The following is a 17,359-nucleotide window of genomic DNA, read 5'->3' as shown; positions in this document are numbered from 1 at the left end:
TTTAGGTTTAATTTGCATAAGTGATAAAAATAAACAATAGCATTAATCATCTTATTAAGAATTATTTGTATTTAAAATAAATTACAAAAATTAAATAATATGCAAATGGAATATAATAGAAGTGGAATTATAATGTGGTAAAGGTGGTAAACGGTATATTTGGATAACTATTTGAAATTTACTTTATTCACTTTTCTAAAATTATTTGTATTATAAAAATGCATCTGTACTTATATCAATTATTTTGTATATGTATCATCCAAGATATTTATAGCGTCTATAAATATAAAATCTCCCAAAAGTATGTATAATAACAATTAAATTTAACTTTTCAAAAGTTTTAATTCAACAATTTAGAAATAAAACTTATTAAAGTTTCCAATAACACTTATCGACAAGTGTCTCTAACTTTACCGATAAGAAATGAAAAACAAAAGTTACGAGCAAAAAACAGTCGGTAACAAATTGTGACATTTGACAGCTGATTTAAAAATAAATATCTATACTTATACCTGCCTATACACGTGCAGCTAAAAGGCTCCAAATTGACGAGTCCTCTATGAAACTCAAATAAATAAAATCATAAATACACTCAAATCACTCAATACTTACCCTGTTATTTGACAAATTCCTGTATATTGGTGATAAACACAAACCACGATTTATTTCTAATTTCGCTAAGAGTCGGCACTTTGATACACACACCGTCGACGCCATCTTTACACTACATACGTACAGGACTGTGCGGAGGACTGTACACTGTACGTACCGGGTACAGTCAACCCGCCCAATCTGTCATACCTAGAACGTTATCGAATGTATAGCGATGTGCATAGTTTGTGCCTATTTACCGGCACTTGAAAGAAATAGATTTATTGTCAAACTATTTATAATTGTATTTCTATTTACTTATAGATGGTACATTTATTCGTTATGTCAAAAAATATGAAGATATATTGATAAATGTTTCATAATATAAACTGATTAACTTAATAAAAATGAATAATAAATAAAATCTTGAGACCCATTAATTACTGTACAAAAGCTTACCTTACCTATCGGTAAAAAAAGGAAATAATGAATAATTAAAATTATTGCAGGATTTAAAACATTATAATTTTTTCTTTTGCTTACGTGTCAAATTTTGTAATTCCCGCGGATTTTAGCTATTTTTATAAATGTTGGCAGCTATGAAATTATTATAAATGCGTTCAGTTTTAATATTTTTGTAAAAATTTTCGTATTATGCCATTTACAGACTAAGTAAAATTTATATTTAAATTCTAATAAACATCGTATATTTAATTATGAATATATTATATTTTAAGATTATAAAATATATCACATTTTAATATAACTGTATGCCATTGTATAAAATATAAACCATACCTAATGGATAAATATCGTAGATGGTGGTATTTACTATTCATCATACTACGGACAGTAGCGTCACTTTATAAATATACCGCGATCACTACACACTGACTATGTGGTGAGTATGACAAAGATTTATAAGTTATAGAACTCTACATGATCTAACGCTGTTGTAGTTTAATTAACCTTCTCAAGGCACTTTGTTAATTGTATAATTCTTCAGGAACAAGTGCAGCACATATGTGGTCAACCCTAGATAGAACTTTGGTTCTGTTATCAATTGATTACAAAATATATCCATGGGCAATTCACAACACAGCACTGAATCTTAATGACTGTATTCTCATTTGCTATTTACATTTTATTTGAAAGGTCATTTTTATAACAATCAATTTGCATCACAGAATTACAAATAATAATAATTAAAATGATACGTTTCATTTTGAATAAAATTGTAAAACCGGCCAGAGATTAAAACATAGCCGAAACCACTGAAATTAGAATTTAAAAATTTTCACATAGTTTATTTGTATAGCTTAAACGAATTTACAAGTTCTACTCCTAAGTGGGTAAAGTAGGGGATGAAAGTGTGTTTAAAAATGTGTCAATTCTGAAGCAAGCGTTATGAAATTTTTTACTTGGTTTGATAGCAATTATGAAACATCCTTTTGCCGCCATTAGAAAATCATCCCCTCGAGGGTAAAATAGGGTTTAAAAATTTGTTTGAAAATTGATGAATTTTAAAGTAAACACTTTGAAATTTGTATTTGGTTTTCTGGTTCGAAATAACTAAATACGAAATTCGCTGTTTTCGGAAAATCAAACCTAAATGAGCTAAAGGGCATAAGTGAGGCTGGTAAAAGTTTGTATTATTATTTCATTTATAATTTACGCATACTAAGTCGCAGGCGAAGGCTCGTAATATATATTATAACGTATCATTATCTCTGTTCAATATTCTGAAGTTCTGAAGGTTTTACTTCTATCGCGTGTGAACTGCACACATGTTGCAGTTGGTGCGCACAATACATAGTTTGTATACATTTCTTTACAAAATATAATAAAGTGTGAATTTCTTTATGTAACTCATTTGATAAGATTAGGATTCTTAAAACACGAGAGGATATTATATCTTTTGCTCATGTTGTTATCCTTTTATTTATCTGTCATTATCATGTTGTGCTTGCAAATAATAAATTATTTAGTACTTCTAATAGTTCTAGTTGAATATCGGTGTCAAGACAAATATGTATCTAAAATCGATATAACCAAGAGGTCAGGGCCAGAAACTAATAAAAAAATTAGAGAATGACAATTCATTTTACTGTGTCATTACAGTACAGTTGTCAATGTGACATTTCTGTTTTCGGTGATTGTTTCCTAATTCTTATTCGCAGGTCGGCTAACTCTTATTATTCAGCTGCTTTAAATAAGCTGTTCCCAATGGCATCCCCGGAGTATAAATTGAGTGCTATTCTCTCCGGGCATTCCATGGATGTGCGATGCGTCGCCGTCACTGACGACGCAAATATATTGTCGGCTTCTCGAGACCGGACAGCGAAGTTGTGGCATTACGATGGGTGCGTATTCTACCTTTTAAAGGGCTAAGTACGGTATAATGCTAGAAATAATATACGTGTGCGTTCGTGGGATCCCTATCAGGAATGAGTTTCCGTTATCTTCATTGAAAAATTGCTATAATGAGACAATGTAACTCGCGTATCATTGCAAACAAAAAAAAATGTTTTAACACAAGTCTCAGCATTTACTTAGGAATATAGGATAGGAATTCTTTTATACGGGCATTTTTTCCATAGTAATGATTTCGACTGATCAACTCTTATCATAAGCCAACAAGAAAGTTCGTCCCAAAAATTTAAAATTAGTGGGTAGTAGAGTAATATTTGTATGATTTCCCCAGAACTAAGACCTACACGAATGTTGTGACATACAAAGGGCACAGTAACTTCGTGTCTTGTGTTTGCTGGCTGCCGCCCTGCATGTCCTTCCCTGATGGGCTGGTCATCACGGGCAGCAACGACAACACTATCATGGGGTACAATAAGCATGATGCCGTTGTCCAACTTACCCTGAAGGGCCATGAGAATGCTGTTTGCAGTGTTACTCCGGCAAAGGAATCTGGATTTCTGATAAGGTAATCCTTTTAATATACTTGGAGGAGGTAATTTAAATAGCTTTGTCTCTAGAATAGCATTTATTCTTTTATGATCATGGGACATTTTCTCAAATTACCGTAAATATAATAAAATAAAAGACTCTACGTCTAAAATGAATTTGATACCTAATATTCATTGTTTGTCTACCTTCCTACACTCAGTACACCAATATAGAACAATTTAATTGCATTATGTTGTAGCAAAATAGTAAGCGTCACTATTTTCTTAACAATATCAGTATTACTTTGAAACTTTTTGTTAAGCTTTCTTAGTATCTTACCTGATTTTCTCATAATAACTAAGATAACTTATTAACATACCTACCTTATATGACTACCTACCTTCCTAAATATAACTTTTGATTTTCTAAAATAAAATGTTGACTTAATTGTTCATTTGTTACATTTTCACACATAACAGGCAAGTAAATATTTTAATGATTTATTTTTAATTCGCAGTTCAAGCTGGGACAACACAGCCAGAGTATGGAATGTAAATCTACCGCATATGGCACCGGTGGTGTTGCGAGGCCATGAGGCAGCAGTATGGGATGCCCTTGAGCTGACCAACGAGAACTACGCTACTGCCTCTGCTGATAAAACCATTAAAATATGGAAGAGAGATGGCAGCCTATTCCTTACTATTACAGGTTTGTGTGTCAATATGATCTAATGTATTTATTTTGTATAAATTTTGAATTATTGTTTTTTTTTACAAGCCTTCATTTAACTTATTGTGTTATTGTATAGTACATTTTTTTTTTTTTATAATATAAGAGTAGCAGACGAGCATGCAGTCCACCTGATGGTAAGTGGCTACTGCCGCCCATGGACATCTGTTATCAACCCCAGATAGGATTAGATATTCCTACCTGAGGTCGGCCACAGATGCGCCGCTACCCCTGAGGACTAAGCTGGAACGCCTCGGAAAAGTCTGTCTCCCTTACCACACCCTTCAAACCGGAACACAGCAGCGCTTAACACTGCTGTTATTAGGTAGAAATAGGTGTGGCGGTGGTGTCGCCGGAGTCGAACCACAAAGGGTTCTACCACCTTCAAAAATGTGTGTCTAATGTCACCAGATTGAGCTGAATATTTACAAACACATCTGGTTTGGGTCACAATGTATGATTACCTTGCCATCATTCTAAATCTTATATGGTGGAAACAACAGAATGGTGGTAGTAGATTATATCTTAATTATTCTAAAAGGAGACAACATGTCTAGCAATGGGACAGTAATAGTTACTGATAAGCTCAACAAATGGCTATTACTTTTACAATACAATTATTTATTTTTATGTTCATAATATATTGTTTTGCAGGTCATACAGATTGTGTGAGAGGTCTTGCCATGTTCGACAACTCTTCGTTCCTCAGTTGCTCCAATGATGCCAGTATTAAGCTGTGGTCTTACTCTGGAGAATGTATCAACACTTATTATGGACATGCAAACTATATCTATAGGTAAGTTTACACTATGAAATGAACTATGAAATTTGAAGGTGGTAGAACCCTTTGTGGTTCGACTCCGGTGGCACCACCGCCACACCTATTTCTACCTAATAACAGCAGTATTAGGCGCTGCTGTGTTTCGGTTTGAAGGGTGTGTTAAGGGAGACAGACTTTTCCGAGGCGTTCCAGCTTAGTCCTCAGGGGTAGAGGCGCATCTGTTGGCTGACCTCAGGTAGGAATATCTAATTCTATCTGGGGTTGATTACGGATGTCCATGGGCGGCAGTAGCCACTTACCATCAGGTGGACTGCATGCTCGTCTGCTACACTTATATTATAAAAAAAAAAAAAAAAAATGAAATGTGAAATGAAATGTTTATTTAATAATGATAACATTCGTTTTAAACATTCGTAGGTGCTACATTGTAAGCATAAATAAATTTATACTTGTGACAAGCAGTCTCACTCTTCCATTACACATACATTAGTATTATTAACAATTGACTGAGAGATCTAAATTGATTGATAATACAATATTATAAACTTGATAATGATGATGAAATTAAATATTTATTTTTCTAACAATACCAACTTGTCGTGTGTGTGTGTGTGTGTGTGTGCTGCTGCCAAGATAACTGCTGATCTAAAATTATTCCTAGATATTTTGTATATGCAACTTTATCAATTTTTGTACAAACTGTACACTATCTATACACAATTACATATTAAATATATATAATAATTAATTAATAATGAGAATGGTTTTTCCAGTTAAAACTTATGAGGATTTGCGATATTATGGTAAAATATTTGCCATAAAATAATGTTGAAAGCTATTTCTATAAAAGTTTCAAATCTCTGTTTAGTCCTATAGTGTACAACTTTAGAAAATAATGAACATGTTAAATATTAGTGTTAATCAAAAGGCTAAACCTATATTTCATTTTTCTAACTTCAAATGTGGTACATTACATACAAACTTTCAAACTTTATTTTAACCCCTCAGGGACAGAATTTCCAAAAATCATTCTTTATAATTCAATAGTTAAAAATTACAATGTATTCATTAAACATATTTTATATTTATAAAAAGTAATTGTCAAGTTGCTGTGGTTCCAATTTTCAAAATTTAATTTCTCGGAAACTTATTGCGTCAAAAATCCCTTTAGTGGTTGTCTTCGAACATCCAATGGAAGGTGTGTGCAAAGTTTCAAATCGATGGGAGGTGGGGGGTTTTCGGAAGTGCACCCTTGTGCACAACCAAAGGTGCAAACAAGGTATAAACATAAAGGTGCAAACATATAGGTATATGTCGGAATACCTATATGCGGCATGTTAAAATCTACATTTTTAAAATTTGATATCTCGAAAACTGTTTCGAATCGCCAAAAATCCTTAGAGGGATCATCTCAAAATAGCAAAAATAAGGCCTGTGTAAAATTATAGCTCAATCGAAGATGGGGGTTTTCGGAAGTTTATCCAAAAACCATAATGTTTTTGTCAATAACACAACCATTAACTTGTTACTTGTTTATTGTACCTACCTTATTATTTGGTGTAATCCATTTTTGGCCATATTATATGTAACAAATTGTAATCTTCTTTATCGATGTGTAGCGCTGTTGGATTGCCAAATAAATGAATAAATAATAATATTGCAGCATCAGCCTAGATCCAGTGTCGCCGCAAACGTTCGTGACGTGCGGCGAGGACGGTTGCCTTCGTGTGTGGAGGGCGGCCAAATGTGCCCGCGAGCTTCGCCTGCCCGTGCACTCTGTCTGGTCTGTCACGTGCCTGCCCAATGGCGATGTGGTGACTGGTTAGTATTATTGATACAAAGTGCCCGAAGGTAACATAAATTAGTAAAGATTACTCACTCCTAACGAAAAAATGTACCCAGTTTTGAGAATTGAAATATTTGCGTAAAAAAGTTTTGCCACTTCTCCGTGCTAAAATGACCCTAAAAAATTTGAAATAATTATTTATTTATTACGTAAAATACGCAGTATTAGTTATTTATTCGTAAAATTTCTCTAAAAATGTTTTTATTTGTCAAGAATTCAAAAAAATAATTTACTAAAATAAGCCATTTGTGGCTTCATTCAATTTCAAGGCGGCGAAGTATCTTTACTAATCTATGGAAGGTAATAAGAAGTGTTGAGGTAGAGATTAGGCTTTTAAAAAAAGCACCGTTTTTTATATTAATCGATTATTTTAGTGCAAATATCGATATTTTAAAATGGTAAATCAATTATTTATAACAAATTGATTATTTAAATGAGCGGATAGCAACGCGTGGCCCGTTACTTCTGCCTGCGTCTTGCTAGAACCTAGCAAATTTTTGATGATATTATTTTAAAGCAAGCAACTACAGTGTAAACTCTATATAACGGCACTGAAGGGACTGTGCATTTTATGGTGTTATAGAGAGTGGTCGTTAAATGGAGAGAAGAAAAAACAGAATTAGAAAAAGAAAAAGTTTATTTCAGTCTAGTGTTAGTAGTTATGTACATAAAAAAGAATCTTATTTGAACGCTATTGCTTGTTGTTTTTTTTTTGTCTGACGTCTTTTGCTGCACCAGTAATTTTGTTGTATTTTTTTCATTATATTATTCATATCTTCTGATATTGAGGCATCTTGGTAAACAAAAGAACGAATTTCTTAGAAAGTTCCGTATGCATGATGCCGACAGTCGAGTTTATTGCGGGCTAGGATAATAAAGCGACAAAAGAACGTACACTGGTGCGCAGTTTTTACTAATTTTAGCAACTTAAAAGGTACTTTTTTTACTCAATTGTGGTCGTTATTGAGAGTGGGTGTAATGCTATGTAGAGTGTATCATTGTATGGAATACAAGCTAAACCAACTAAGCCAATTGATTTCGACGCTTTATAGAGTTTGTCGTTAAATCGAGTGACGTTACATGGAGTTTACACTGTATATGTAAGTATCATGAGTAAAAACGGGTCAACATTTCTAAATAAAGCTTGGAAATGGAGACCAAAAAAGGGGTCTTATTAATTAGGTACATCAGTTTAATTACTCAGCTATAAAATAAAACTGTTGTCATAAAGCTGAAGACAAGTCCCAATTTCTCTTATGTGAAATAAACTTTACTAAAAAATAATACTAACATGTAATAATACCAGGTGCAAGTGATGGTGTCATAAGGGTGTTCACGAAGGACCCATCGCGGGTTGCTGACGAGGCGACACTCAAAGCGTACCAAGATGAAGTGGATAAGGTGCGGGACACCACCGAGCAGGAGATCGGTGGTTTTAAAGTGTCTGAGTAAGTTTTCTTTAATAGAAGCAATACAATTCAATGTCGTTGTAGGGTACTCTTATTATAAATAAATGCGTTTATTATTATAAATAATGCAGAATGTGCATTTTAGAATAAAAGCGGTAGTGATCCACAGTTCACTACATGTTACTATCACAACTATTACAAGCAGGAAACACTTTTTACGATTATATAGATTAGTGTGGATGCCAGCTGACAAACAAATGTGACAACCATCTTACTCCTCAGGAGTGGCAATTCTTCTATAATCAGCATCAGATACAATCTATTCTACTTGGGGTTAATTACAGATGTTCATGGGGCTAGTGGCTCCTTTTTTTTTTAATAATATAAGACTAGCAGACAAGCATTCAATTCATCTGTTGATAAGTGGCTACTACCGCCTATGGACATCTGTAATCAACCCCAGATAGAATTAGATAATCCTACCTTAGGTCAGCCACAGATGCGCCTCTACCTTTGAGGACTAAGCTGGATGGCCTCGGATAAGTTTGTCCCCCTTACCACACCCTTCAAACCAGCGCTTAACACTGCTGTTAATAGGCAGAAATAGGTGAGGCGGTGGTGGTGCCGGAGTTCTACCACCACACCACAGGGGGTTCTACCACTTTTTATGCTTCTTGAATCACTCTTTCCAGGTTGCCAGGTCCCGAGGCGCTTTTGGAGCCGGGCAAGACCGACGGGCAGACGATATTGGTGCGCCGCAGCACTGTCGTGAAGTGCTACTCGTGGAGCGTGGCCGACAACACCTGGAATGAGATTGGTGATGTCCTGGGTTCCTCACCGGCTCAGGAGGGCAAGATTATGTACCAGGGGAAGGTTGGTTTATCCTCTACGAAATAAATATTCGTAAAAAATTTACATAGTCAAAGTACCTACTTTTTTCTTATATATAACCTCCGAAACGGCTTTACTGGTTTTCACCGAATTTTATATGCATATTCAGTAGGTCTGAGAATCGGCTACTCTCTATTTTTCACCCTTAACATTTTTTTATTTACAACGTTTGCTGGGTCAGCTAGTATTTAAATAAAATACCAATGGATATAATTCTTATTTAAATTGGTAACTTAGGCTTGTAAAAATTGGTAAATTAAAATTAACATAACATTATCTTCATGAAGTTAATTATAATTTTAAGATGTGGACGAAGATTAAATGATATTTTTTGCTATGTATGTACAGTATGTACATTTTGCTATAGTTATAAATACAAGTTTTTAGGAGTTTGAGGTACATATTCTATTTTACTCTAGCGTCAATTTTATATATTATAGTTTGTTTAATTGATTAATACATACTTCTTGTCATTTGCTATAGGTATAGGTTAGGTTAGGTGATGTTATATTCTTTACATCAGACTTTCTCTTTCAGGAATACGACTTCGTGTTCAACGTAGATATTAAGGACGGCGAACCACCGCTGAAGCTGCCGTTCAATAAGACTGACGATCCCTGGGTCGCTGCGCAAACGTTTATTCATAAGCAAGTTTCTTTATTATATTTTATTTATACCAAGTCTATTTATGTAGAGAGATTACTCAGAAGTATAACATTTTTTCTATGACGTGAGAGCCGGGGGTCTGGATGATGATTACGTCAGTAATTTATTATTTCGGGATTTTCAATTTTTAATTCTAATGTTTATCTTGTCATAGCCATCTTGCTTACTTTCGCACATAAAGTTTGTCTACTAAATTTCTAAAGTTTTACTTACGTAAAATTTTAATAACTGCTAATACTTAAAAAACAATACTATTAAATTATGCATATTTTTTTATAGTATATTAAAATTAAAAAATATATTTTGTCTTTTCAGATTTCATCTACCCCAAATTTATTTGGAGCAGGTAGCGAATTTCATTGTAAGCAATGCTAAGTTGGACCCCTTGCCGCCACCTGCGTCGGACAGCAGGTAAGCACTACAGTTCTTACTAGTATTGCTACAAGAATATGTAAGCAATACAGAAAGAGACTCTTTCATTTTTTTTTATATAATACTAGTTGTGCCTGCGGCTTCGCCCGTGTTTTAGACAAATAATATGGCATACATAAAACGGAAAATGTGTATCTTCATTGGAATGATAGTGGCGCCATCTGTCGAAAATTGGTTGGTTACCAACTCACAAACCTTCGTGGGCTCTTGGACAACAACTTTGTTAAGATCGTCACTTGATCAAATGCATAGTTTACGATTCTATAAAAGATTTATAGACAAATATTCATTTTTATATAACATAATTAAAAAAACCTTTTCCCACGGACTAAATTATGAATCTAAACCATTCTCAAGTCCCCTTGAACACACACAACCAATTTCATCAAAATCAGTCCAGCCGTTTAGGAGGAGTTCAGTGACATGCACATGCACATAAGAAATATATATATAAAGATAGTAGTAGCAAACGAGCATAGTCCCTACGACGGTTAGTGTAGCCACTTATTCTGCCACCCATGAACATTTGTAAATAACACAATATAAAACTGGGGGTTCCTACTGAAGCTGATCACACACGTGTTGCCTCTCCTATTGACTAAGATGGTATTTTTATATTAATATGGAAGTCAGTTAGCATCCACATGATCTGCATCATGGTAGAAATAGGTGCAGTGTTGGTATCCACCGATGGAACCATATTGGATCCACTTGTTGTTGTGTAACATAAATTGATCTCTGTAATCTCCCGTCCATCGTTGTGCTCCAAGATATGACATCTATATTACTATAAGCAATCCAACGTAAATAATAATCTTATATATAAAATTCTCGTGTCACAATGTTAGTCACCGTACTCCTCCGAAACGCCTTTACCGATTTTCACCAAATTTTATATGCATATTCAGTAGGTCTGAGAATCGGCTACTATCTATTTTTCATGCCCCTAAGTGATAAGGGTTGTTCACCCTTAACATTTTTTTATGTATATGGCAACACAACGTTTGCCAGGTCAGCTAGTCTTTATATATATATTTCTTATGTGCGTGTGTATGTCACTGAACTCCTCTTAAACGACTGGACTGATTTTGATGAAATTTGTTGTGTGTGTTCAAGGGGACTTGAGAATGGTTTAGATTCACAATTTAGTCCGTGGGAAAAGGTTTTTTAATTATTTTTTAATTCGTAAGTAGTTATAGAATCGGAAACTATGCATTTGATCAAGTGATGATCTTTAGCAAAGTTGTTTAAGAGCCCACGAGGGTTTGGGAGTTGGTAAGACCAATTTTCGACAGATGGCACCACTGTCATTCCAATGCAGGTACAAATTTTCCGTTTTATGTATGTCATATTATTTCTTTAAAATGCTGGCGAAGCCGCGGGCACCACTAGTATTATTATAATAACGCTTGTCCCAGCTATGCGGACCCGTTCACGGGCGAGTCTCGCTACGTGCCGGGCGCTGCGGGCGCCGCGGGCTCGGCCTCCGCCGTCCCCTGCGGCTCCGATGATAAGCCGCTCGTACCGCACGACTCGTATATCAGGTATTCATTATCAACTATAGTCTGATTCATAATTAGGTGTCCAAAATGTAAACAAAGGTGTTGACCTATCAAGAAAATACGTTTCAAATGGTAGTTTCTTATTTTTGTAGATATTAAAGTAATACAACGATAATAAAATTATAATCTAAATAAATTAAGATTAATTCACATTTTCTAATATTTATATCACCTCAATTTCGTTGTATACAGTGATAATAATAAAATACAAGATTTATGGTAGAAAATTAAAATGTGATAATGGTAACACGTTTCATAGCTGATATTATTCATTTTCGTGATTGTGATCGAACTCGAATGTTTTCTAGTTTTCATAGCGCGTTTGTTAAATTGTTATTGTTGTTAAAAAAATAGTTTTTTGTTGAGTTTGTTAAAGTTTTTGTTTCTTGTTAATTTTGACAGTGACATTTCTTTGTTTACATTTTGGACACCTAATTATGAAACAGACTATAGAAACAACGATTTACACAAACTAAACTTACGAACTTGTATAATAGAGAATCTTCACTATTCAAAAGGAAATGAAATCTCATATTTCTCATTCTAATACTCTATAAATTGAACTACAATAAGGTAATCAATTACAACTCAAAAATGGTACTCATTATGAATACCACCTATTTTGGCCCAAACGACATATACCCCCAACAGTTTTATGAATTACTATTAACAATAAATAGTAAAAACCATAGTATTCCAACCACAAAACATAAACTATTGGAAAATAAATACAATTCGTGTACTTGATGATATACTTTTTACTTTTTTATTTACAGATTCGACCAAGCAAATCTAAAAGCGATCCATGACAAGCTAAAAGAATTCAACAGCAAAGTGATGGATGATGGGCTAAGTCCGCTCACAGATGAGCAATTGGAGAATGTGGTGAAGTTGGGTGAAGTGGTGAGTTTACGTTTTTGATCCTAGAATAAGGATGTTTAAACTATATTACATTAATTAAAACTAATATTTTTTATGGCACATTTTTTTATCTTACAGGATAACGAGCCCATTACAGAAACAATTGAGCTACTGAAAGATTTGCTAGAATGGCCCAAAGGTAAGGCAATGTTTTTTTTTTCTTTAAGTTTCATGTCGGAACTTTAATTTTTTGGGATTGGCTTCTGTCGCTGTATTTAAAAGAAATTGTCGCTTCAATTTGTACAACAGTTAAGTTTAATATATCTCTAACAAGATAACTGGATAGAGACATTATTTAATATTTTTTAATGCTTACCTCGTACAAGTTAATTTTGAAGGGTCTGAAAAGCATTCTCTATGATTTTGTTAGATAATATAAATTTTCGGATTATAAAAAAATAAACACAGGCCTTCATCTTCATTAAACTAATAGCTGAATGTTTATCTTTTTATCCTGTAAAAATACAGGGCCGCGTGACCTCCCAGCAGTATTAAATATTAAATATTATTAAATTAAATATGGTGGGTATTAAATATTACGAAAAATAAAACCCAGTGTTAAATACCCAGTAGTGTTAATTACCCAGTGTTAATAGTGTAATAATTACCCAGTGGGTATTAAATATTAGAAAAAATACTTTCTTTAAGGTACATCATATTAATGAATTATCTGGTTACTAATTACATTTTGATTTTACCTATCATTATTTTTTTCAGACATCCTGTTCCCGGTGTTGGACATAGTGAGGCTGGCAATTAGACACAAGACTGTCAACGCTCAAATGTTTGACGATACGTTTGGACCAATGTTCATCGATTATCTTCTCTCTAGTATAACCCCAGGTATGGCAATATGTAAACGATTTTATTTCTGCCGTATAATTACAGTGTTAAACGCTGATGTGTTCTAGGTGTACGCGTGATTGTCCCTGTAATCTCGGGAATAGAATAGGGCTACGGCATCCCCTGCCTGTCGTAAGAGGCGATTAAAAGGGGGCTTCCGGGGTTGCGGGCGGTAAGAGTGGGAGCTCGAACCGTCCAGCAAGCGACCCCGGGAAGGACGGCGGTATGTGTGGTGATCGCATACCGTCGTAAACACCAGATGGTGTGGGAGGAGCCAAAACTGCTCCCCCAGGGTAGAGCCCGATCGGGGCATTGCGCTTGGAGGATTCCGGTTGTGTTCCCTCGCAGGTCCCGGAGTTCTCCACCAAGTGTTAAGGACGGCCACCGGGGGGGTTTTAGTGCGGTAAAAATCCCACATAACCCGGCGTCGCTCCCACGTCGTCGGGTACCTTTTGAAGGTTTCCCCCTGGTAAACAAAAAAAAAGGTCTACGCGTGATACAGGAAAAACACTTATACTATGAGTTATGTCAAATTAGTCATATAATTTCAGTCCTATCTGGTATTGAATATTGATTACAAATTTTCACGCTATTATTTTCGCGGCTAAGGTAAATTAACTTGAGGTGGACTGCATTCTTAGTTTCTACTTTTAAATCTTAAAAAAAGACTACTTTTAATGCCGCTCCTTGATATTACCACGCTTTTATTAGCTTGACCTGTATGTATATAACGGAATCTTAGAATACGATTTTTACCCACTTCAAACAGTCCGTTTAATTTAAAATTTAGACACACTTATCAAGAACCAATGACAATACATGATTTTAATAATGTTGTCCCATTCTCCTCATCAACATCGTGAGGATAATGATTTTAGCGTGGTATTTTTTTTTTACTATAATTATTATTCTCCAGATAATCCACCAGCGAATGTGATGCTTTCTCTGCGAGTGTTGGTGAATGCCTTTAGCGACCTGGCCGGCGAGATGCTGGTGCTGAAGAACAAGGAGAGGGTGCTCCACTCCTACGTCACACTGACTCGCCTCTCCAACAACGCACAGGTTGGATCACCATGCATAATTAGATACTAAGTAAAAGTACTTAGTTTTACTATCTCTAGCAACTAGGTAAAAGTACTTAGTTTTACTAGCAACTAAGTACTTTTACTTAGTTGCTAGAGGTAGTAAAACATGTTTATCGACTTTAGTCCGATCCTATCTCATATCTATTAACGGCAATGACTAACTAACATGAGATGAAAAACGTCCGAGTACGGTGGTCGAAGATCTAATTGCCGTATGCCATGTATATCTTTGATTTATAGAATTTACAACTGTGAAGAAAAATTTGGAATGTCAATATTTGTTAGGTAAAACATTGGATAGAACGATTATATTAATTAGCTGACCCGGCAAACTTTGTACCGCCTTGAAATCTATTTATCAAATATATGTATTTCATATAAAATATAGCCTATGTTACTCGTGGATAATGTAGCTTTCGAATGGTGAAAGAATTTTTAAAATCGGTCTAGTAGTTTTTGAGCCAATTCATTACAATCAAACAAACAAACAAAGTTTTCCTCTTTATAATATTAGTATAGGCATGCGTTAATGCTAACAAACCCCGTAAAGAAATCTGAAACAGCTAATTCTTCACGACGATCTACAATATTTTTTATTTATTTTAATTCCAGATAGCAGCAATCTCGCTGCTGCTAAACATGACGGTGGCGCTGGGGCAACAGAACGACAACGCCGATCTGGCTGACCTCGTCATATGCTACACCGAACGACTTACTGACAACGAGGCATACTTCAGGTTACTTAATTTTTTGTAACAATTAACTTTAGAAAGCTTTCAATAGCTTGGTTCTTGTTCAGCTTTTCGTTGAATTGTCTCAGTTACACCCGTTCTTGTATTTTGTTCATAATTTTATGTAAACGATTCTGACATTTATAACGAGGGTTTACTTCATAGACCTGTATTTGTTTTAGGTCTGTGGTTTACTTATAAATGAAGCTATAAATAGTAATAGAATGAGTAATTTTATATAAATATCGATTTTTTTATAATATAGGAGTAGCAGACGAGCATGCAGTCCACCTGATGGTAAGTAGCTACTGCCGCCCATGGACATCGGTAATCAACCCCAGATAGGATTATATATTCCTACCTGAGGTCGGCCACAGATGCGCCGCTACCCCTGAGGACTATGCTGGAACGCCTCGGAAAAGTATGTCTCCCTTACCACACCCTTCAAACCAGAACACAGCAGCGCTTAACACTGCTGTTATGAGGCAGAAATGGTGTGGGGGTGGTGCCGCCGGAGTCGAACCACAACGGATTCTACCACCTACCAAAATAAAATATCCTGCACACAATAGATAAACGCGCGTAGATATGCGCCAATTTGTCACGAAATGACAAATATTTGCTTTAATAATTAATTCAAATATTTGCGTATTTTCTTTCAGAGGTCTCGTGGCCCTCGGCACTGTGTTGGCGGAATCTCCCAAGAAGTTGTTAATAAAGACCATGCTGCTGGCTCACCCGCGCCTGCTCAAAAGACTGAAAATCGATAGTTCCAATATGCCAATAGAGCCCAACCTTAAGAAAATCGCTATTTGCTCCAAGCAAATAATGAAATTGGTAGAAACTACAGTTTAATTTATTTATGCTGGTAATCAACTGCCTATATGTACTGCCTTTAGAGCCTTGGGATAAATATGCCGCGTCAACTATAAAATAGGGTGGTCGAATTAAAACTTTGGCAGTCTGGTAGAATATGCACAATATCACAATCCAATATGAATAACGTTAGAATCAAATACAATATTCATATTGGATATTAATATTGATATTACTTATCCTATATTTATGTGTACGCGACATAATACTATCGCGCATTTACTGCATATTTTTTTGACTACTAAGAGGGGAAGGATGCAAAGTTGAGATAATTTGGCGAATAATAACATTTTTCACATAATGGTTGAAGTTACGAGAAATGATACTTATAAACACGGCATACATGTCCTCAGGCGTATGTGTTTACACCGAAAGCAATCAATAAAGATGACGTCACAAATTTTGTAATAGTGACACTAGTACCACTCGGCATACGCTTCAGCGTATACAATATACGTTCTCACGTAATGTGATGTTTTTTAGATTTTATAAGTGAACAAAAACATAGGATTATATTACTTAAATGAACCGCAATATTGTACACCTAGAAAAACACAAAGTATTGAAGCAAATTTTCATACTTACAAATTGTATACACTACAACAACAATAAACACTTTTAATTATAAAAATGTTTTATTTCTCTTCATATTATACATATCTCTGTTATAACAATACTTTATAATACAATATTAAATTATAGTTTTTTTATACCATTAAAATTGTTGCTGTAAATTAACGTAAAATTATAAAGTACGTGAAAAATTACATTTTATAAAGAGTGGACAAAAAAAGTCGCTAAGATTAAGTTGATTCATTGAGCTCAGTGGAGCAGGGGTATCGAAAACGATACGATAGCTAAGCAAAAGTACCATAAATGGCATTAATAACATCGTTGTATGAGCGATTTCTTAATTTCAACCACGCTTCTCTTAAGATCCATCTTTATAACAACCTTATAGCGCAGATTCGCAATACCTCTCAATTTTATCAGTATACTGAGACGATTCCCTTATTTTTCATTTACATTAAACTCTAAATTAATTCAAAGCTTAAGACCTTATGGTAAATTCCATTAACTTTAATAGATTCCTCT

The 17,359-nt window shown here is 34.7% G+C and overlaps 2 protein-coding genes across 2 annotated transcripts in view; one reads left to right on the top strand and one right to left on the bottom strand.

Moving 5' to 3' along the window:
- The window catches only part of MCU (mitochondrial calcium uniporter), a 232,896-nt gene extending 232,129 nt beyond the window's left edge, over nt 1-767 (bottom strand). Inside the window, exon 1 of the mRNA XM_073084808.1 lies at nt 613-767. Coding sequence (XP_072940909.1) covers nt 613-717 — 105 coding nt within the window. The 5' untranslated portion in view covers nt 718-767. The remainder of the gene's footprint in view (nt 1-612) is intronic.
- A 1,931-nt stretch (nt 768-2,698) lies between these two features.
- On the top strand, nt 2,699-16,895 carry Plap (phospholipase A2 activator protein). Its single transcript, XM_073084987.1, has 16 exons — nt 2,699-2,954; nt 3,296-3,529; nt 4,010-4,200; nt 4,876-5,017; nt 6,666-6,823; nt 8,155-8,296; nt 8,950-9,130; nt 9,686-9,795; nt 10,130-10,225; nt 11,665-11,790; nt 12,585-12,711; nt 12,808-12,868; nt 13,447-13,572; nt 14,489-14,634; nt 15,270-15,394; nt 16,051-16,895. Exons 1-16 carry the CDS (start codon nt 2,818-2,820, stop codon nt 16,241-16,243), a joined length of 2,295 nt encoding a protein of 764 aa, XP_072941088.1. The 5' UTR covers nt 2,699-2,817; the 3' UTR covers nt 16,244-16,895.
- Nucleotides 16,896-17,359: the final 464 nt, after the last annotated feature.

This window comes from Epargyreus clarus, unplaced genomic scaffold, assembly GCF_041222505.1.
Source record: "Epargyreus clarus isolate Ecla_fem2 unplaced genomic scaffold, WU_Ecla_fem_2.2 ptg000021l, whole genome shotgun sequence".
NCBI lineage: Eukaryota > Metazoa > Arthropoda > Insecta > Lepidoptera > Hesperiidae > Epargyreus > Epargyreus clarus.
The sequence above is the reverse complement of the archived record's forward strand: the minus strand, read 5'-3'. Positions and strand labels throughout refer to the sequence as shown.

Coding starts and splice junctions, on each gene's coding strand:
- Plap (XM_073084987.1), top strand. CDS start 2,818: ATGGCATCCCCGGAGTATAAATTGAGTGCTATTCTCTCCGGGCATTCC. Junction 4,201..4,875: donor CCTATTCCTTACTATTACAG/GTTTGTGTGTCA, acceptor ATTGTTTTGCAG/GTCATACAGATTGTGTGAGA. Junction 9,131..9,685: donor AGATTATGTACCAGGGGAAG/GTTGGTTTATCC, acceptor TTTCTCTTTCAG/GAATACGACTTCGTGTTCAA.